We start from the raw sequence: 22,509 nt of genomic DNA, 5'->3' as shown, positions 1-22,509 counted from the left end.
CATGTGTGATAACAGAACAACACATTTCTTTACATGGCTTTACACTGCCAGGTTGTATCAAAGTCTGAACACTCAAAAATTCAGTTAAATTCTCCTCTAGAAGACAGCACCAAAATGCTCCCATACTGTTTAAGGCACAGAGTCAGTAAAAAGTGTACCATTGAGAACTGTATTCCCACAGCTCTCATCTGGATACTACCTGTCCCTACAGACCCCCTGATTTCTTCCTCTGTATGTCTGCAGAACCCTATGAGGGCTCCAAAGCCTCTCACCTCCAAACCCTCCTGGGAATCACAAAGGGTATCCCATGATACCACTTCTGTGAGCGTCAGCACTTCTCTCTTATCAAAATTAATGTTGTATATCCTAAAGGCTAAAGGCTGTAGCACTTGCTTTCTAAACTCTAGGCTTCTATTAGGATCTAGGTTTCTCTGCACTACATTTTCTCCTGTCAGACTCCAAGTTAATATATGTAAGACAGCTCTAAAAATCAGTGCTCACAGAAAAGCACATGGGGATGAGTCAATGTTGGCTGAAGCCCTTCCTAAGGACACAACAGTTCTGCTCCAAGGAACAGATCCATATTTTACAGACAGCGGTGGGTTTGACACAATTCAGTTACAACAGTGTTTGTTACCTCAGACTGACCCATGCCTAAGGAGAAACAAGACCCCAGTATGGGTGGAAAAGGAGGTGACTTCTCATGCAGGTTAGCACTCTCAGTACAGAGCAGCTCTAAGAAGCTGATGAGGTAGCTTAGTACACACTGTAGCGCTGGATAGAGTAATGATGGAAAGCCACACCATCCATCTGCTGAGCTGCAGGGCAGTCCCCGTACGGCCCAAGAGCTTGTACAGGGTCTTTGATGAGGCTTGTGACCTCTCTAGTCACCCTAACTAAACCTGACACCACCCCAGTATTTGCCAAACTGAAATTCCTGTCCCTACTGTTCATCTCACAGCACTTAAAGTCTTTTTACTTTATGAAAATACACATAAAAAGGGAAACGACTGGAAAAGTTTCCTTAAGAATATGTGCCATTTTATTGGTTTAGACACTTTATAGAATCAGAGTCCTTAAGCAATAAAAGGATCTGATCAGGGAAATAGAAATTTAACATCCACCATGAATTCCCCTCCTTTAACTATGCTAGTGAGGCATTCATATTTATAGCAGGAGATTATCATGTTCATGGGATAATAAATTACACCAGATCTAATTACTTCATCACCAGCAATAGTTTTTCATAGACACAGACAGGCCTTAAATTGGGATGCGCCCTTTAATTCTGCTCTTAACCTTCAGATGAATCTCTCGGGCAGAAGTGTAAAGGGAACACAGCAGTGGGCATGGTTGCAACATGGAGCAGTGTCAAGTATTTTTCTGTAGGCTGTAATTCCATGAAAACAATGTATTGCAAAAATCCTGATCCCACTTGAATCTGTGCCAAAATCCTCTTGAATTAAATGGGGGTCAGGATTTTACATCCTGTATTGCTCCACTGGTCTGGGTAGGTCCAAATCACCATGTGTAAGGTCAAGAACTTGTGTAGGTTTGGCAGATGAATGACCAAATGTTGTTTCTATTAACCGTAAAGGTACGATGAGGGACAAATGCTCCACTTTACCTGTTTTGCTCCTCATGGGGGATTTCTGTTCACTTGTGTCACTCCCTGCATCCATTTGCAGTTTTTCAAGCTGCTGTTCCAAGATGACACATCGCTGCCGCTCTTCCTGAAGACTCTTCTCAGCTGCCAAGATTTTATTGCTGCTTTCCTCCACCCTGGCAGGCAAAAAAAAAGGGTAGTTCAGCTTATTTATGTCATGACTATTAAGGATCAGTCAGTCTTGATACTGAATCCTGCTTCATGCTGCACAGCTCCCAACAGAAGGAAAAAGAGAATTTTTCATGCATCCAAAGGCAAAAATCCCAATGAAATTGTTCCAGATGACATCCTTCAAATTTGCAAAACAGAATTAACTAATGAGTACAGTTGGAAATAATGGGTTTGTTAATGGGGGTTGCCTAAATCCCTTAACACTGGCTACTCGTGTGATTTTACCACTCAGATGAGCAGGCAAGCTGCAGATTGCAGAGGAAAGATCTTTTATTACATGAATAAACTGCATTTAAAAGAAAACCCTGGGAAAATTTGGAAGGAAAAAGTTTATAAAAACAGCATCAGCTGTTTTGCGTCAGTTATCTGCAAGCAAGAAAAGAAACTTGACGTTGCTTTTAATAAACTTGGCCATTAGATACTATCCTGGAAAGAAGTGACTGGAAAAGAAACTGATGGTTCATTCCATAGTGCAATACAGAAGAGCAAATCGACTCTATTCACCCTTCACAGTATCTTAGAAAATTAACTACAAAAATTTGATGCGTGCCCACAGATGGAGTCAGTGATGCATCTCGCGTGGGGCAGTGCCTGACACCAAACGATTTAGAGGAGTTTACAGCTAGACAGAAACCTGAATTCACTCACTGTGTTGTATAGTGCAGAATAAAGAATTTCCTTCTTGACCCCAAAGGTGATAGCTGATTACTCTCTGAATCAGGAGACCTGATTAGTCTTATTTCCCTCCTAGCTGGCATAACTAAAAAACTATTACAACTATAATAAAATTATATCACTGTCTTAATCTAGCCACAGGCAAGACTCTGACCTCCTGTGGCAGTGAATTCCCAGGCTGGTGACATGCTATGAGAAATTATATTTCTCTCAGTGGTTCTGAATTCACTCAACTTTCATTTGACTAGGTGTTCCCCTAGCATCCACATTAGACAAACAGTGGAGGAAAACTGACAAGACTAGTAATTTTTTTAAATGAAATCTTTTGCCATATATTAATAACTTAAATTAAAATGTTCCTCTAGCTCTTGCTCTTTCCCCAGCAGGGCCCAATCTTACAAACCATTTACCACAGAGTCTCTTCTGAGAGTATATTCTGCTCCACAGTCAGTGATTGTGGAACACAGTCCTAAATCCTGGCAGCTGCTGTACAAAAATCCCACTCATGTAACCATTCCCAGCACTCTTCTCTTGACTCTTCCACTTTGCTGACCCACACTCCAAAAGCAAAGTGGAAGAATGCCTGATTTTTTTTTATATATACGCATGTTGAAATACAACTGGATGCTATTATCCTGAGGTTTTCTGAGAGTTATTAGACACAGTCTCACAAAATTTACTTTACCTGCAGGAGCTCTTGATATATGTGTAATAACTGTGGAGCTGCTGAATCATCAGTCTACGGTACATTTTACAAGCAACTGTGCATTTCATTGGCTCTTTGCTCTTCATTATCCCATATTCGTGATGTCCTCATTTTAGCTATCACTCACACCTCCATCCTTATCTAATTTCATAGCTCTATTAAAATCACAGGGCTTACAAAGAAAAGTAAGATTCTCCCAGTGTGTATTTCCAGGATTTAGCTCTTAAAAGCACCTTTATCACAGTTATAAAAAAGATGCATTTTTCTGACTGCAATTAATTGTACAGGACAAAAGATGGACAAGTGAGAAATTATAACTATTGTAAAATAAAGAAAGAAAGCAAATAGTGCTTATTGTATTCAAAAGCGCACAGATAAAAGTGTTATCTTCCTACAAGCTGGAATACAGATTTGGGAATCAAACAATACACATTCTCTAACTGGGAAAAAAAAAAACCAAACCAACCAACCAAAAAAGTAGTAACTGAAAGGTGTCCAAAGAGAAAGGACTTCGCTTTCCCTGCCCCCTTAAAACATAGTTTTTAACATCATCTTAAATTGAACTGAATAATAGAAAAGGAAAAAAAAATCACAGCTAAGCTTCAGTTAAAGCAGAATAAATTCATTTAGAAGAGGATATAGTGCAACTTAAAAGAATGTGAAAAGCTTTTGGAACAGAAGGCAGATTACAACTATAATTACAGTATTTACTACTGATGAGTAATATTGCTGCCTAAATAACACCACACATATGTAAATACATGAATTCTAATTTCATCTAGGTGCAGCAAGCTCGAAGATGACTCCTTTTTTTTTGGCTCTTTGTTCTAAAAGAATAATAATAAAAAAAGTGAATCATCAACTAGGCAGGGAAATTGAGTAGAACAAATTTAAAATCCCCTATTTAAGGAACGGATCACACTGGCAGCGCATGGCATATTGTACTGCATGCTACAGGTTCTCACACATCTCAAGCACTCTTTAATCACAGCATCCCACAAAGGATACTGGCAGAATCAGCCACTACCTTTTCTGCAGCACAGTGACCAGTTCCAGGAGCCTGTCTCTTTCCACTTCAGCAGCCTGGCACAGAGCCTTGTGCTCTGTGATCTGTGTCTGCAGTACTTTCAAATCCAGGCTGTTAGCGCCAGCAAGCCTAAAAGCAGCAGAAACATAGTGAGTCTGTTTCCCATTTCAAAAATGAAAGAAATGAAACAAAGACAGGATTTGAAAAACACATCAAAATACACTTGTCTGAAAACTAAGCCAGAATGCAGAGCCAGGCTCACTACCTCCCCCCAGCACCAATCTCTATACTGCAATAAATGGAACAGAAATATTTGAAAATAAAGCTACCGTTTCGCTAGAAAGGTCTTTTCCTTCACAAGGGTGCTTTCCCTTCCCATTACCCCTGGAAACACACTTCCACCTCCTATCAATTCACTATCACTGACTCTCCTCCCATTGCTACTGCCAAAATAAAAGAAGCCCATATGTGGATTCTCTAAAGTGCTAGCTAAGCTGTTAAATGGTGTGCTATTGATTTTCTCCCGCTGAAAGGCTTCGGGCAACATTAGTACAATGGTCGTTCCTATGCCTGATCTGTGATGAAAAAAAGAGGCAGTTCTCCCATGTATCCCATTTTTATGTACTTCATTACTTCTCTGAACTCTCCACATAGGAGTAGTATTCAGAAATATCTCCTTGAGAGCAAAAAGCAGGAGAAATCTTGGTGGCTGGAGGTGAAAAGGGGAACATGGGATTTATGGAGCATAAAGCTAGCAGTCAATTAAAAAAATTAAGATAGCAAGAAGATGCTAGAGCCTGTGTCAGAGGTCTTCGGCAGTATCCAGTACGAAGGATGGTGAAAGAAGCTGATTGTTACAGAAATAAGGCACACAAGGATAAGGCCAGCAGCTTGTGGACTGTGGCAGGAAACATCCCCTTGTTTATTATGAAGTTTATATACATACCTTCCAGGTGTGATGTTATTACTGAGATGGAAAGTAGCTGCTGACTCTACAAGTGTATGGCCCATCTTGGACACTGTGCTGAGAGGAAGAAAGATGTATTAGTCCCTAAACTCTGCAGAAGGCAGTCTTCCAAGAACTCCAGTCATTTTGCAATGCCTGTATTTATTGTCACCTTTCAGGGAAAAGATTTCCAAAGCCTCCTAAGTCAGGAGTGGTTAATCCTAAAATCAAGTTAAGGTTGGTAATGACAGAAGTGTCCCAGTCTAAATATGTAGATTTTTCCTTTGACATCTCCAAGGAGCTTTAGTTCCTATTTATAGCATTTTTCATTTCATCTTTCCTGATAGGAAAAGATGATTCACTAAAGTAAAATGGAATACAGAGTTCATCAGCATATTAAAATTAATGGAATGAGTGAGGCCTGCTGACCAAACTATTATCAGCTCTTGCAATTTCCAGACTCATTCATTGCCCACCTTACATGTCAGCTATTTTCACGACACAGCTATGGTAGCCATGTATACAAGAAATTATTTATGCATTGCACTTAGTGGCTTCTTCAAAGCCATTACCCAATCTAATTTTCCTGCTTGCCTTCCTTCTTAATCACAGCAGATATATGAAGTGAAAAAGTGGATAAAATATAGGTTTTTATCTAAATCAAGTCCACAGGAGGCCACAAAGAGAGTGCTGGAGTACCTCTCATATGCAGAGAGGCTGAAAGAGCTGGACTTGTTCAGCCTGGAGAAGAGAAGGCTCTGGAGACACCTTAAAGCAGCTTCCAGTGCCTACAGAGGCTGACAAGAAAGCTAGGGAGGGACTTTTGACAAGGTAGGGACAGGACAAGGGGAAATAGACTCAAACTGACAGAGGGGAGATTTAGATGAGATCTTAGGAAAAAGTTCTTGACTATGAGAGTGGTAAGACACTGGCCCAGAGAAACTGTGGCTGCCCCATCACTGGGGCAGTGTTCAAGGCCAGGTTGGACGGGGCTTTGAGCAACCTGATCTAGTGGAAGGTGTCACTGAATGTGGCAGCAGGGTTGGAACTGGATGAGCTTTAATGTCCCTTCCAACCAAAACCATTCCATGATTCTATGATTTACTCCTTGAGAGCATAACTTCTGCACAGTTAGAAGTGGGAGAATAAAGTCAGTCAGAAAAGTATACCAATGGAGATGTGGAAAACTTCAAATAAAGGATGTTTTAACTGTAACTCAAAACCAGTGAGAATAACTTTTCTTAAATTTTGTAGTAATGCTCTACTTTAATGCTGATTGACAGGGATACATCTGTCATTTCTAAAACCACATTCAGTGTCTAAAGTAATATGGTAAGCAAGTTAAAATTACATAGAACAAATCAGTTGCAACTTTGATGAAAAATTTCCTGAGAAAACCAGTCTCAAATTCTCATCGCCAGTTAGACCATGAACTCTTTAGCATCAAAACCAGCATTTTAAAAGGAAAGGAAACAACTTGTTTCGGTATTATGGTCCCTTTACACAGACAGAGTGGCACAGAGCCACATCAGCATAAACAAAAATCGGATATACTGCTGCATTAAGATTAGCGTAATTTACATGGTCTTCAGTGAGGTTTTAAAAAGGATGTTTGTTAAGAACAAATGATGTGGTGTGTTTTCAACATTTCTGCAAGTAAATCGTATTCCATGTATTTATTGATTTTAAATAATGAGCCAGTGATTTAGTGCTTACCTAAAATGGCATTTTGCATTAATTCGCCACCCTGCTTTCAGAAGTCTGCTCATTACAAACCCCATTTCTCATAAGAGAGAAGAATCACAGGCACTTAAGCTAACCACAGGAACATTATCTGAGCTGCAGAAGGAAAATTAGCTGCACTACCATCATGCCAAATGTAGTAATATCTGCAAGTCTGTAGATCTTTCTCTGTTCCAGGATGAAAATCCAAGAAATAATGAGATTAGAGATTCCCATATACTGCAAACAGGCTGCCACCACTGCTGGCACATAGCACTTGTGGTTTCATACAGTTGCTTGGGGAAACCATGCTTCTGAATAACTCACAGCAGTTGTAAACATTGACAGTAGGGTCTTCTTACCGAGCAGATCCAGTCCTTCCAACTTGATTGCTGCCTGATGCCACAGGCTTAAGCAGAGTAGAACCTGAATCTGAGGACTCAGAAGGTGGTGGTTCAGCAGCTCCCAAACTGTCCCCTTCATAGGCAGATTTCAGCTGTTAATGTTGGAGCAGGTTATAAAACTGATTACACAGTTCAAAGAAAAATAGCTGCCTTAATGCCTAATCAGCATCTTATAATTATTGCTACAAGCATGCCAGAACTTTTGATTTACATGACCTCCTCAGAAAGTTTCCTTTAGCTTCTATCCATTGCAGGATGAAAACAAAGCAAGTTGCATATGAAATCATAGGGTGCACACAGCCTCACTAGAGAACTCACAGTGCAGTACCAACACTACAACTACCAGCACAGTTGGTTTGTCTCCCTAACCCAGGTCTGACCTCTGGTTCAATGCTCTAGTCCCCATTACTGAGGTATCTGACAGATCCACAATCTCACCATAACCCTATGAGGGTTTTATATCAACAGGAATTGGCTGCCTAAATACTCTTAACAAAACCTGACTGTAAGATATAAGATCACATGAGAAGCTTTTGGAAGGTTAGTGGACTTCCTCTCAACTCCTGTGCCTGTGCTCTGGCAATAGTGCCGTCTTGCCTCTGTCAGTTTGCAACACTAAACCCTAAAAGTTTAAAACATTTTTAACACACTAATTTGTAAGGGGTCAACCTCCCCAGTTCTTTCATCTGTACAATGAAATTTCCATATGCTTGAGGCTCCTCAGACTCATATCCATAGCTTAGAGATCTGAAGGAAATTTTTGAAGTGTTTTACAGTGGGAGATGAGAATAACTTACTAGGGGCCCCATCACACCATAAAGGAATGCAGATGGGTACTATGGCAGGTACCATGTCAGCCTGCTGATGTCAGCCTCACTTATGCTTGTTTGCTTGCTTCCTTCAGCAGTCAAGGATGTTCAATTTTGAGAAGTCACCATTGCAGCCCAACCCTTGCTGTCAGCTGTGTGACATTCTTGACATGAAGCCACGGGTGGATGTGGTTGATATTTCTGTTTTCTGCTGCTTAAACAGCTTGAAGAAAACTTATGTACAGGAAAGAAATTTAAGAGTTATAAGAGAAAATTCCTGTCTCATTCCAAGAGGACAGACTGTCAGTAAGACAGGTATTAATGTCTCAAGCTAGCAGCCAACTCAGATAACAAGGGAGAAGGAAGTGAGAGAGCAGATCTAAAATGATTAGAGAGCATACTCCACCAGTTAATTTCTTCTGTCTACCTGAAGTGTGAGTTGCCCAATCTCCTCTTCTAGCTCTTTAACCATTGCTTCTCGTTCAGTCACCACTTGTCTGAGCTGCTCTATAAGGCAGTTTTGTTTCTGAACCTCACTGTTCAAATTCTGCCCTAGCATGTGCTTGGACTCCTTGTTCTCCTCATCCTGATGGCTCAGATGCTTTAAGATCTCCTGCATTTGCTTCTGCTGGGCCTGATAAAATAAAAACAATGAGTGAGATCTTCACTTTTATACACAATGATTATTAAGACTCCCTTGGTGTTTTACACCCTCCAAGTCAGATACCTGTTTATGAATGCTAGGGCAAGACTGCTCTGCCAAACCCATTCCTTGGTGTAAGCACATTGATATCACTAGTGGTACTCCAAGAGTCTGTTATGTTTTAAGCACGAGATCACTGCATCAGCACTTATCCATTGAAAGGACTGCACAGCACATCTACTTGCAATGCCCAGACACATGTGGCTGGGTAAGGACAGCCCATCTCCACTGGCTCCTGCTGGTCATATCAAGACTATAGTGACTGGACAGTGAAAGTAGAAAAGACCTAAGCAACTGGGAGATTCAGTTTGCTGACAGCTTTGCTACTCAGTGTAGCAGAAAATAAAGCAAGAAAGGCTGGCCTCTGACAATGAAGGTGATTTTTTCATAAAGTGGATAAAAGTAAGGATTTGAATGTGCTTTTCATGAAATTAGAACATGATCAGATTGTGTGAGTGACATTAAAAGATAAGGGAAGTATGAGATGACAGCTATAACACTAGGCTGTTTTATCAGTGGCTTTTGGAGTTTTTCTCACACTGACAAATCTCATCCTTGTCAGATAGTTGATTCTGTCAGGCCAACAAACTGCAAGCAAGGTGCTTCTTTGATGTAAGGCATAAAACAGTTTAACCATTCCTTCTCAAGTAAACTTGTGTCTTTCTGTAATAAGTTTAGTGAGACACTAAGACTTGGCAAAAGTGACAACCGTTATTTGACTCCTCTGTAATCTGCCTAATGTGCTGGTCAGTACCCACTCTCCCCGCGGGTGCCTGGTATGCAGAAAGGTGAATGCCAGCTCAGTCACAAGCATATATTAGCTAAAACCTAAAGAAGCAAGGAAATGTGATTTGAAACTTGTGAGGAGCTGGATCAAGAAACACAGAGCTAACCCTAGTAAAAAGCAGCATATTTTCTATTTTTTTTTTTTAATTATTGAAATTGGGGAAGACTATTTAGAATCACGGCAGGACAAAAGCGTCCTGCAAGACCATGACAGCAGCTATTTATTTCAGCATAACTGCATCTTGAGTCTCTGCTAATACTCTTGGTTTTGAAGAGGTCAAATCTCATCTCCAGCTACTGCAAGCGAATGCGCATATGGATTAGTACTCATGGTTTAGCTTGTGTGTTTTGGGTTGTGTAACACAACAACTGAAAGTGCAAAATTGCAGGAATTCTAAGAAAAAAACCCAAACCTACCAATGAAGCTGAAAGCAGAACAGAGAATACTGTCCAGCTTCATGGGCCAAGAATAAAGCCTTTCCTCTACATACTAGACAATCCTATTTCAATCCTCCTTCTGCAAAATGTTTCTTCCAATACTTGCAGCTTAGAGCCACTTCACTGCAACTGTGTCACGCCTGGTGCTGTCTTGCAGCCTTTACATGATCTGATCCAAAACACAGAAGTGCTTTAGCTGCCTAGGAAACCTCTGGCTGTCACAGTTTGATTCATCAGGCTCCTGTACACCCTAAGGTTGTCTGTGTCATTGTGTCATTAAATGACATCATGTTTCATCACTTATAGAAAGAGGGCTGATATGCAGGGGCTGAGACCAACAGTAATAGTCAGACCATACCAGTAAGGCGTCTATGAGCTCATTGTCATGTTTTCCTTTCTCCAACAGGATTACGATCTGTCCCTTCAGGGTTTTCACTTCACTGCACAGTACTTTGTTCCTGGCTTTTGATGCGTCAAGGGTTTTTTTCACTTCCTCATGACTCTTTTTGAGAACATCATATTCCCCAGTGAGTTTCTGCAGTGATGCAAACACATCATAGGAAATGACAGTTATAGCCTATCACCAAGCCCCAGGTGCTCTGATGAGCTAGAGGAATCACATATGTCCTGGAAGAATATAAAAAATGGCACTGGCATTCCATATTATCCCAAAGAAAGTAGAAATTACAAATGCTACAACTTGTTGCCTGCTTGCCAGTATCAAAAAAAAAAAAAAGTCTGCCTGCTCAGGAATAGATGTGGACTGGGTTAATTCAGTATGTGCCGAGAAGCAAATGATAATTTTGTATTAAAACCTAATTCTGTATGCTCCTGGTTTGTATTTAATGTTGTATGAAGAATGCACATCTGGCCAAAGTGTAAGAGGGATGCTACAGAGTTTGGATGCAGCTGTAGCAGGGCTTCTTTCTACATATGCCTTTAATATAAAGCCAGCACCAGCTGTATTGCAACCCAGGGTCTCTCTCCCTTTTCCCAACATCACCTAACCAAGCACAGTTGTCAGCTGATGGCATTTCAGGCTAAAGAGATGCACCTGACATGTAAATCATAAAACGGTTTTGGTTGGAAGGGACCTTAAAGATCAACTAGTTCCAAGTCCCCTGCATAGGCAGGGACACCTTCTGCTAGACCAGGTTGCTCCAAACCCCGTCCAACCTGTCCTTGAACACTACCAGGGATGGGGCAGCCACAGCTTCTCTGGGTAACCTCTGCCAGTGTCTCACCACCCTCACAGTAAATTATTTATTCCTAATATCCAATCTAAATCTCCCCTCTGTCAGTTTAAAGCCATTTCCCTTCTCCTGTCCCTACCTGCCCTTGTCAAAAGCCTCTCTCCACCCTTCTTGTTACCCCTTTATGCACTGGAAGCTGCTCTAAGATCTCTCTAGAGCCTTCTCTTCTCCAGGCTGAATAAGCCCAGCTCTCTCAGCCTGTCTCCATAGGAAAGATGCTCCAGGCACCTAATCAACTTTATGGCCTTCTCTGGACTCAATCCAACAGGCCCATATCCTTCTTATGCTGGGGTCCCCAAGCTGAAGACAGAAGCAGAGGTGAAGACTAAATCTTGTACTACAGAGGCATGTACAATCCTGTCCACCCAAGACTACAATACAGATCTCAAGTGTGGAAGCCTTTTGCACAGTCTGTGAAGTGTGGCAGAATTCCCTCCAGTAGATCAAAAACCAGGTGGGTTTTGGGTGAAATGATCCTTGGGTGGGTTATAACGTACACCTTGAAGGTAAGGTAAGGCAAGTTATTACATACTATACACCCAAACAGACCTCTCTCAACTCACAGTGTTTTACCTCCAAAGTTTCTTTCTTTTCTTTTTCTAAGCTGCGAATCTTCAGCAAGTTCTTCTCTTGGGCTGATAACTTCCTTGGATCAATAACTGCTAGCAATTCCTCATCAACCTTGCTCGGTGATTTTCTGGTCTTGCTTTGACCCAACTGATTCTCCAGCTCTCGAACCTAGGGGGCAATAATGACAACACATCCAGAGCCTTTTCCAGGAGTACAGTGGTCCAGCACCAAAGAGGACATAACCAAAGAGAGCTCAGAGTAGCATCATATTACTTCTTGACATTATCATAGTTAACTAACACAGAGCAGTGTCTGCTCATTCAAATTTAAATTTGTTACCTGCTAACAAATATGCAGACATCTAGCACATCTGTGCAGGGAGGAGATGTAACACCAGACCTACAAGAGACTCAGGATACATTGGAGATACGTGCTTTATTGGGGCCATATGTGGAGGCCATGCAGACAACTCCAAAGCATCTTGAATGCCACTAAACACACTTGCACAACAGAATAATACCTTAGATCTCCTCTAAAAGAGCAAACACCCACTCACCCATCTACATTTAAGCATCTTGGTCTTTAGGAGAATCACCATCCAGGATGTCCACAATCAAAGACACAGATCACTAGGCTGAACATGAGTACCTAGCACTGGTTTAGATGCCCTGGGATACTGGAGACATACATGATGCAGGATCTACAAGACATCCATACTCCTCTGGAGAGATGACTAGAAGCCAGAGGGACAACCTGTGGCCTCTCAGCTGGCATTAAACACCTATGTGCAGTCAAGTGAACTAAGCCCCTGCATCTCAGCTATTTGCTATAGATCTATTTTACAGTCAGTAGAAAGAAATGGGCACTGCTACAGCACAGTTTCTCTGCCTTTTTCTGTAGGTGTCTTCTAAGATAAGATGCACCTTCCTCACTTTTGATCAAGTGATTGTATTTACAAGATCACCACTGACTACTGAAGGGGCTTGAGGATACTGCCTCAGAAAGAAATTTCTACATTAGAGTACAGTACTTATGGTCTTGACATGAATTCCATCCAGGGGACCTTAATGGAAGGAAAATATAATTTCCTCCAGGGAAATTAGAGGTTAACAATTTCAGTCACAGTGCAAAATCAGTTTGTTGGCATAGAATTAAACTGCAGAAAAAACTGCCTCCCTGTCTGGAGCTGACATTTCAGTTAGGCTGTGCCCTTCAGGAGAGATTCAAGAGTTAAAGATTTTAGTGAAGTTGCTGGGGGAACAACTTGGAAATCTTGTCTGACCTCAATTCTTCCCATCTGACTTTAGGCACTGAATGAAGGTGTCTAAGCCAGAGCACAGACAATGAACAGCGCTCCTTCTCTACCCAGTGGAGAGAGGCACCTTCACAACATCCTGGGATTTTAACTGCCAGAACTCTCTAAGGTCACTGAACTCTCTCCTTTGACACAGATACGAAAGATTCACAGTTTAAACGCTGAAGCTTGCAAGTTTGCAATAGACCAATTAACATAATTTGCAGGAACTCTGAAAGACCCTGCACACATCAACACATATTTAGAATATAACATCCCTGCCACCACACACACACATGAATGTGCAGACACAAACAAACATACCTAAAAACTATTACAGAAGTAACCATAAAGTGTTTTATTCAAACAGTTGCTTTCTTCAACATTGAAAACTGCCATGTAGTTGCAGTAAGCACTGTACTGGGACATACCTTATAAGCAAGTATAGACGTTAGGAGTTACGTAATAAAGAACTAACAGCATCTTTACCTTAAACTAATGTAATATCTGTACTTAGAAAGAGCACCCCAGTACCCAGCTTACATGGCACTATGCAGAGTCTTAACTCACCTTGCTTTGGAGGACAAGAATTTGCTGGGCTCGTCCACGCCAGCTGCCAGAATTGGTCAACAGACTTTGAATATTCACATCTTCACCAACTTCATTTGCTAAAAGCTATAAAAAAAGAATTAACATAAACAAGAAGGCTAGGCTTTAATACAGGTTGGGGGCATGGAAAGGCTGCTTACTCTAGCAATAAACACAAAACACAATCTATACAGAGTGTCTGCATCCAATATTCAGCATCTCATCTGCTGTAAACTCTTCCAGATCATTATTTCAATACATACTGTTGGTGGGTAGAAGTTTGGCTAACATGAACAGTTTTACTTGTTGAGGTGGGCATTTCAGTATTTTGATATGTTTGAGTATTATTCTTTGCTTTTTAAAAAAATATGAATCTGTGTTTTCCTGCCTGCCTATGGAGAGTGTCAAATTGTACTCTCTAGCTGTATAGCTGTGTGGCAAACTGTGCTACTTCTGTAAAAAAGATTTCAAATTCATCCTCAAGGTTTACTAACCAGTCCTGACAGTTGTCAACATATGTAATTATTTTTGATATAATAAATACTTAACCAGAACTAAACAGGAACAGACTATTGTCCTAATATACATCCTTGCAAATCAGGCATTGAGCCAATCTCTCTTGCACAATTCCAACACATCCACATTAACTAGAGCTAAAGTTAGTATGAAGAGCATTTAAATTATTTATAAAAAGGTCAGCAGAATTCTATTTTTAGGACCATATTTCTACTCTGATCTGCATTGCAGGTTCTTATACAAAGTAACAAAACCAAAGGAAACAGAGCACATAAACACTTTAAAATCCATCATGAATCAAAAAGGTTAGTCCGACAAACTGTACTCTAATTCAAGCGTGGTCTTTAATCCCATTGATTTCCATGGGACTGAAGCCTATATTTAAAGTAAATGCATAATTAAATGTTTTGGAAAGGAGAAATGTGCCTGAATATATGCTTTGAACCTATTCTGCTCAACTGGGACTTTCAAACCTTGAAGAACCTGTACCTATCATAGCAGTAGAAATAACAGACACAGTCATCCAGCTATGGTGTCAGAGGATGAAATCTGTGTGTCTATGTGTATATCTTCCCAATGCAACCACTATACCTTCTTTACGGTTCATTGGAATATTTCATGGAGGCTCATCAAAGCTCAAAAGAAAAGAAGCCTCCTGATTTCACAAGAATATACCTCTTGCACAGGATCCCAGACACAGACTGCATCCTGCAACAGTACCTTTTGGGTCATCTTCAGTTCCTGCTTTGCCGACTGGAGTTGATTACGATATTCCATCACTTTAAAGTTGGCTGCAGTTAACTTTTCTTGCAATGCTTTCACCTCTGGACTTTCAGCCTTTGAAGAGAAGAATGTACTTGGTAAGAACACAGTCCTTAAGGAAAACCTGAAGTGATTAAGATCCACAGATCCCTCAGGATCAGAGAATCTTTTTCCAGACCCATGCCTTCCCTAATTTTGAGGGTATAGAGGCAATACAAACAGAGCAATCTGGCCACAAACTAGTGACAGGGATATGTCCTTATCATAGGAAAAGGATGGTACAACAGGAGAGAACCAAGTATCAAATTCTGATTTCCTCTCTTCAATTACAACTCGTACCAAGTTTCCTTCTATCATCTTCAGAGTTGATTGCTTGATTCCTGCATCACCACCAAGACAATGCATTTTTTCTACGGCTGTCTGTAACTGTAAAGAAAATGCACTGTTATTATAGAATAAATACAGTGAAGAGCATAAATCCATGGAATGTTAATTAGCAAAAAAGTACATGGATGTTTATTTACTCTAGAAAAAAAACCCCACAAAACACACAACCAAACAACAACTTCATTTTCCCTTGTTTTTAAACACAATCAGTAGGAAAGCATTTTTTTTCCCTGAAATACTTCCCAAAGTAAAATATGCTACTTTACAGTGGAATAAATTCACCGAAAATGTCTCTGACTTGCTGAGACAGGATCAGCTATCAAGTATGGAGAATTCTGGGGGATTTTATTACCATAGGTTCATAAAATAAGTGTTTATATACATAAATGTAAATGCACTACAGTACAGGATATTTAATAAAAACCACATAGTCCTACTCACCAAAGGAATGTAAAAGAAGGAATGACTACCTATGGCCCTACAACTGACATTTAGCAATGATGTTAAGGCCATTTCTCTTTAGCTGGTAGCTCTAAGGTAGAAGAATATATATCTAATTGCTTGCTACAGCAAAGGCAGGCAGACATAAAGCCACTCCTTGTTTGAACCATGTCTTATGTTGAGACTGCAAAGACTTCTTATTGGACAGGAGTGTTGTAATTTGGAGCTAAAAAGGCCAGGAAATGTTGCTTTAAAGGGCTGAAACTTCATTCTTTGAGGAGGGAGGAAAATCTTGATTATTTGCCTGAGTAAAAAAAGGCACAAAGGAATAGCTTCATTAAAATGATTGGTGAAACGCAGAGTGCAACTTGGAACCAGCTCTAATGTTGCCCCTTCTTTGCACGTAAATCAACAGTTAGGCCACCCCTTCTATATAGTTCATAAATTTTTTTAGTCAATGGAGTGAGAATAAGAAATTTCAGCTAGTGTTGGCAGCTGCTAGGCTAAATTCTAGGCAGTTTTCTGCAAACATCTGTCTGCAGCATTTGTTTACATGTACCACCCTTTGATAAGTGATTGCTCAATGGCCACACCTTCCATTTTATTTGTGGGAACAGAGTCATGTTAGAACACTTTCAATTTACATATTTTGAGTTTTCATACAAGCAAAGAGTTAACAATTACGTAAAACAACCCTTGAAAGTACATATTGTGATGCAATTGTGTCACCACAATTCATTTTGCAGGGTTTAAGGCATCTAGAAGTCAGCATAGGGAATGAGATTCAAATCACAAATTAACATGTTCCTTGTTTTCAGTGTGGGAGTCTTTATAAAGAATGGAGTCTGGCCAACACAGTCAGGTAAGTCTTCAGCCCACTCACAGTAGACTCCTACATTACATCAAGTGGATGAACTGGCTGTAGGCTTGGTTTTGTTGCCCATCCACAGCTGCCTAGTCCCATTTGAGGATCTGAGGGTACCTAGCAGGCCTTCAGCCACTGCACCAGCACTGCCAGTCTTGTCACGTCAAACAGCCCTGCAGGGGTGTCTAAGAGGTTTAAGTGGCATCTCAGATTGTACTTTCACACTTATGCATGGGCAACTGAATGGCACTTTAGTTGTCTTGGTTCTTTCTACAATCAATAGAAAAAGATGAGTGTGTCTAGACAGTGATCCAGCTTAGCTTAAGAGCTACTAAAGAGATATGAATCACTGCAGGTTTCCGTCTGTAACAGCTCTTCTCTGTCACAGAATGGTTTGTGTTGGAAGGGATCATAAAGTTCATCCAGTTCCAACCCCTTGCCATAGGCAGGGGCACCTTCCACTAGACCAGGTTGCTCAAAGCCCCGTCCAACCTGGCCTTGAACACTGCCAGTGATGGGGGAGCCACAGCTTCCCTGGGCACCCTGTGCCAGCGCCTCACCACCTTCACAGAGAAGAACTTCTTCATAATACTTAATCAAAATCTACCCTCTATCAGTTTAAAGCCACTACCCCTCATGCCATCCTTACATACCCTTGTAAAAAGTTCCTCTTCAGTTTTCTTGTCAGCCCCCTTATCTTCCTATAGTTCTCCTGAACAAGTACAATCCACAAATTCAGCCAGTCATCATTAGTTTAGAGAAAAGCCACTCCAAATGAGGTTGTGAGAAAATGTAGAACACTGACCAGGGCATAGTTTCAGTGGGGTTCATGCTGTGGTCATTTTTGTCTCAGATGAGACAGTTTGCTGTGTTTAGTTTTGATTTTGATGGTGTTGGTGTCTAAGAGCAGATTAGTTCACATTTAACACGTCCATCTCTGCTTTGACCAGCAATTACTGTTTCTTGAAAATTTCTGTTGGCTTTCAGTTTGATTTCCTTTCCTGAAATGTCTGTGGTCCTTTCTTTTGGGTCAATATCTGATAATACTTTAAGTTTCTGTTTGAATAATGATCATTACACTTCTGAAAGTAGGGGATTATAACTATCATGATTTTTCTTGAAATTATTCATGGCTTGCTCCCCTTGTGTGATTTTGTAGGTCCCTAGCTATACCTGACATTTCTTAGCCAGCTTTTGACCAGAACATTCTGGATTTATGCAGGTGTTCTCAAAGTTTAATCTACTATTTCTTCAACTTTCAGGCAAATGTGGTACAATTCAGATAAATGCATGATTTGTGATAATTGATTGTGACAGATGAAGTCAGAATGATAAACACTTGTCAGCATAATAAACATTATTGATCCATTTCAATTATGCTTCTAAGGAAGCAAAGTGCAGAAATAAAAGGACTAAAAATTACCAAAAATTTTACCAGTATTGTGTAAGGAAGAGGAGTAATAGCCAATGAACAAAGTAAACACTGCCATCAGGGCCTCTAATTTTCATTGTAGCAGTCACCTGAGTAAAATTATTCCTGTGATAGGTTAGTACATATGAAAAATTCATATTAAACCAGAAAAATGAGTTTCTCTGAATGAAGATTTGGTGTTTTACATGATCTAGTTTGTTACTATCTCAGTTCTGGGAGTACTTATGTTAGAAAGCAGCTTTCATTACTTGGACAAATACAGCTTAGAAGAATAGAATACCAGTTCATGGCTGGCATTAATGAGGTGGGAATGTAAGACAGAATGGTATGAAATCAGCTTCTCCTCACAAAAAAAATAAAATCAGAAAAATATCATTCCCATAGTGCTAGAAAAGCCTCTGTGTGGCAAATACACATTCCTAATCACTATTTCATATATTCTTGGGTCATCGAAACTTATGGATTTAGCTTTCCTAGCTCCTCCTTTCTGCAAAGGTGAAAACACAGCTGAGGGCACACATCCCTTTCTCCTATTATGGCTAGAAATTACAAGAACTCAAAGCAAGCATGGATGTAAGAGCAAATACAAAATGGGAACATGAATTTAACTCAGTTTCTACATGTCCTCTATCCCAAAAGCTAGTTTTCTATGTTTTAGCATGCAAAAAAACACAAAAAAAAAAAACCAACCAAACAACAAAAATGTCTCACTTCTCTTTCCAGCTCTTTGACTCTGTTATTCAGTTGCTTCACTTTGGCTTTTTCAGTCTCAGCCTCAGCAGTTATCTCACGATTCTTTTTGGCTAATTCAACTATTTTAGTAGCTGCAACATCTCCAGCTAAACCAGACGCCCCTGAAAAGTATACATAAAAGCAAAGGACATATCTTACAGGGAAGATTCAGAATAGATGATGCTTTTGTTCTCTGTCCAGTGCACAATGTACTTTTATTTTCTAATCCATTTCCCTCAGAGCTGTGCCAGGCACTTAAATGAACAAGAGAAGGAAAAGAGGCGCCAGTGATTCCAGCTGGATTGCTTGGTCCTTTGAGTCAGCATCACGTTGTGGCTAGCAAAGCCACATTTCACACTTCAGCAACAGTTATATGTCAGGAGGCCACAGCACTGGTCATATCAACATTACTACATAGAAAGGGTAGAAATGCTTCCTACTCACTGCTGTGATGGATAGTTATGAACAGGTTTTTGTGGAGCATTATAGGAAAAGACAACATTATGCTGGTTGTTTACTACTGGAGGAGTTGCTGAAACAGAGGTGTGAACTTTTTTAGACATCTGTCCTAAAAGGTCAGGCACGCTACTACAGTTGGTTCCTGGAAAACATTCAAGAAATTTCATTGTGCCTATTTATACATCCCTTGAGATTATACATGGAGTCTTACTGTATTACTCTCTTAATTGCTTTTTTAAACAGACACTTCATTCACCTCCTCATCAGAGAGAGTTTTATTAGTGTCAGAGCAAGGACTAGCTTTTGTGTCTCTTGGCTTTTGTTAATTGACACACATCACATAGGTGAAGAAAAGTTTTCACACGAGCATAAAATCAGTATAATTGCATGCTATGTCCACAGAAACCTCTTGCTCAGCAATGAATGAGCCTACAATAACACAACATTGGTGGAATATATGAAGACTGAACTCAGCTGTTGTCATTCTTTTTAACTTCTTCATCCTCCTTAGCTGCTCTGAAGGATTAATTTTTCTGCTGACATTGTGAAGATTATGTTCAAGACCTGAGGTGTATGCAAGGACAACAGATCACTTTAAAGTGAATTCTGAATCACATAAAACCCCTAGAGACTTTAAAGGGGGCATGCAGAATACAGCTGAGAACAGAATATGAGCCTATATCACTATTTAAAAAATGTGTAGAGAACATAAAAGCATTTCCACTGTTTTTATTCCTTTATCTGATTTGTTTTTCCCTTCTTATCTAGAAGCTGCTTTTTCCTTAGTTTTCATGATAAATAATGACTGCAATTGATCACTAAGTAATAAACTAACCAAAAGCCAGGCTGGTGCTTCCATGTGATGGTCATCAAATGCACTGCACACATTTAATCAAAGCTTTTAATTCTCAAGCAACGTGGACAAGTCTTTGCCACATTGCAGACAGGAAAGACAGCACCATGGCGCAAACTGCCACAAGCTGGCACACGAGTCAGCCAGAGAAGCTGCAACAGCACATCTGGCTCCTAGTCCTGACCCAGTAATAGCTCATCATCTCTCCTACATGCAAGCCACTGGCAGTTTTTAAGAATTAAGGTGTAATTTAAATGTTATTTAGGTCTGCTTATTTCTGGTTTCCCCTTTCTCTGCTAGCCCGGTCATCTCTGCTGTCCTAAACAACAGTGGCACCCAGTGGAGGAAAGGCAGCCTGCACAGTCCAAGTTTCAAAGGTCCCCCAAGACACATTAGAAGCCAGATTTTAGCATTAAGCAAGCATCCTGCATGTGCCCTGTTCACGCAAAAAAAAAGGAGCCTGAATAAGGAATTTAGCACCACAAAGCCGAGAAAGCTGCAACACTGCTCTTTGATATTAACAGAACGTTTTCCAAAATAAGATGTCTATGAATCATAAGTGGGTTTGTGCCAGTAACAGCAAGTTTGCAGAAGATCTGTGAGGAACAGAGATCACTGTGTACCCCAAAAGGGCCTAATACTTCTTTTAAGGGCCATATAATTATTAATAACAGTATTCTGCACCTTAAATCTGACCTGACTGACTACCAGAAGTCATTTGGTCCTTTCAATAGCTCCGTAAGACAGGGAGGAGTAGTAGTAGTGTTCATATTTTGTGGATTGTGAAACTGAAGGAGAGAGGAAGGGACAGATCTTTAAGCATATATGCTGTTCCATGTGTAAGCGCTATCATGTAAAACCATTGTGAGGAACTTCCCTCTGCAAATAACGCCATGAGACTCCTTACATGAGCAAGATGCTTTGTAAACTCAGCAAATGCAGAACTGTGTCAGTTGAGATCCTTGCCAAGTTTATGAAGCAATTCTAAGCATTGTCTAAATATATAGTCAGGTGTCTTAAGTATTTTCATAGGTCAGAGTCAAGTGGTTTCAGTGCTAGTGCAAATGCCTGCAAGCTCAACAGAGAACAAGTGTCTCTCACCTGAAACCTGAATTTTGATTCTTCCTAGCAGAAACTCATTACAGGTGTGCAACAGAGGTGATCACAATATGACTAATACATTCCTTTTTAGCATAAAGCAGGTAAAGAGATGCCACATTAATATTTTACTGCTAGGAGCTCACTATGAATCTCTTACCCTACCTCTACTGTCATCATCACCAAGCAAACTAACACAGTGAAAATACAAAGTTACTGCATTTACCTGTTAAAGCCAATCTGTCCTCCTGTATTTTTTTCCGGAGTTGCTTTATTTCAAAATCTTTATCTGTCAACAGTTTGTACAGTCTGCAGTTCTCATCTCGGACTTCCCGAAGCTGATCCTGGAGCTGCTTATTCTCAACCTCAAGAAACCTGGGAAAAATAAACCATAATGCAAATGTAAATGTCACTGTAATGTGCTTCAAATAGTTGCTTCGAGAAATAAAAGAATGAAATGACTGCATGTTAAATGAGCTGAGCTTACCAGGTGTGAGTTTACTGAAATAAGTAGCGTATCCCAAAGTTCAGAACACAAGTTGATGATCTGACCTATTCAGTTAACACTTCCTCTTAAAAAATTCTGCACTTCCTTGTGTTGTCTGGGCAAACCATCACAGAACAGGCATATTTTTAGCGGTCTTGAAGTCATTGAATAATCTCATCTCACTCAGTCTTACTTACGTGTTTCTTCAGGAGAAACTAGACAGGCTCACCATTCAGCATCCATAACATTCAGGCTTTACTTTCCATAATTACCAAAGCAAACAGAGCAACAACTACAAAACCTGTTACTGAGGTTCTTTCCTCAAAATTAATGCTTTATAATAATTCACAAAAGACCCATTTCCTGTGTCCTCATCTGATTTGCTTGGAAGCCCAAAGGCAGGGACTGGCATCAGTCTGCATTCTTAATGTTGCTTTTTGGAATTAATTTAGAAACAAAGAATATCAAAACCCCCTCTGAATGGGAGGAAGTAGTCTTGCTTCTCTTATTCTTCAGTACATTTAGTGACATTTAAGGGTTTTATTTCTCTAAGACATCCGGATAATGAATAGCTTCAATCTCTTTGCTGTCCTCATGTGATGGTTCCTCTGAAGGTAAAACCTAGATGCTAAGGCCTTGGGGGATCAATTCAATTGTGAGCAATCAGGCATCTGTGATGCCCCAGGATTTTCTGAGCTTCTTATGTGAGGCCAGCAGCC

At 40.2% G+C, this 22,509-nt stretch overlaps 1 protein-coding gene across 4 annotated transcripts in view; it reads right to left on the bottom strand.

Annotated features, from left to right (window-relative positions):
* Positions 1-22,509, bottom strand: part of CCDC13 (coiled-coil domain containing 13) — a 30,520-nt gene that overhangs the window by 2,725 nt on the left and 5,286 nt on the right. For 2 of the 4 annotated variants that reach the window (XM_057398910.1, XM_057398911.1), the window contains exons 3-14: positions 21,530-21,678; positions 18,873-19,015; positions 15,376-15,462; positions 14,950-15,111; positions 13,741-13,845; positions 11,880-12,044; positions 10,412-10,588; positions 8,554-8,760; positions 7,276-7,409; positions 5,192-5,269; positions 4,246-4,374; positions 1,628-1,782 (exon numbers count right to left, since the gene is read on the bottom strand). In XM_057398910.1, the coding sequence (XP_057254893.1) occupies positions 1,628-1,782; positions 4,246-4,374; positions 5,192-5,269; positions 7,276-7,409; positions 8,554-8,760; positions 10,412-10,588; positions 11,880-12,044; positions 13,741-13,845; positions 14,950-15,111; positions 15,376-15,462; positions 18,873-19,015; positions 21,530-21,678 (1,691 nt within the window). The remainder of the gene's footprint in view (positions 1-1,627; positions 1,783-4,245; positions 4,375-5,191; positions 5,270-7,275; positions 7,410-8,553; positions 8,761-10,411; positions 10,589-11,879; positions 12,045-13,740; positions 13,846-14,949; positions 15,112-15,375; positions 15,463-18,872; positions 19,016-21,529; positions 21,679-22,509) is intronic. The other 2 variants (XM_057398912.1, XM_057398913.1) reach the window with 2 other exon arrangements.

The sequence above is a fragment of the Pezoporus wallicus genome, unplaced genomic scaffold (assembly GCF_028554395.1).
Source record: "Pezoporus wallicus isolate ANWC-B61680 ecotype Strahan unplaced genomic scaffold, APGP_CSIRO_Pwel_v1 contig_3487, whole genome shotgun sequence".
Lineage (NCBI taxonomy): Eukaryota > Metazoa > Chordata > Aves > Psittaciformes > Psittacidae > Pezoporus > Pezoporus wallicus.
The sequence above is the reverse complement of the archived record's forward strand: the minus strand, read 5'-3'. Positions and strand labels throughout refer to the sequence as shown.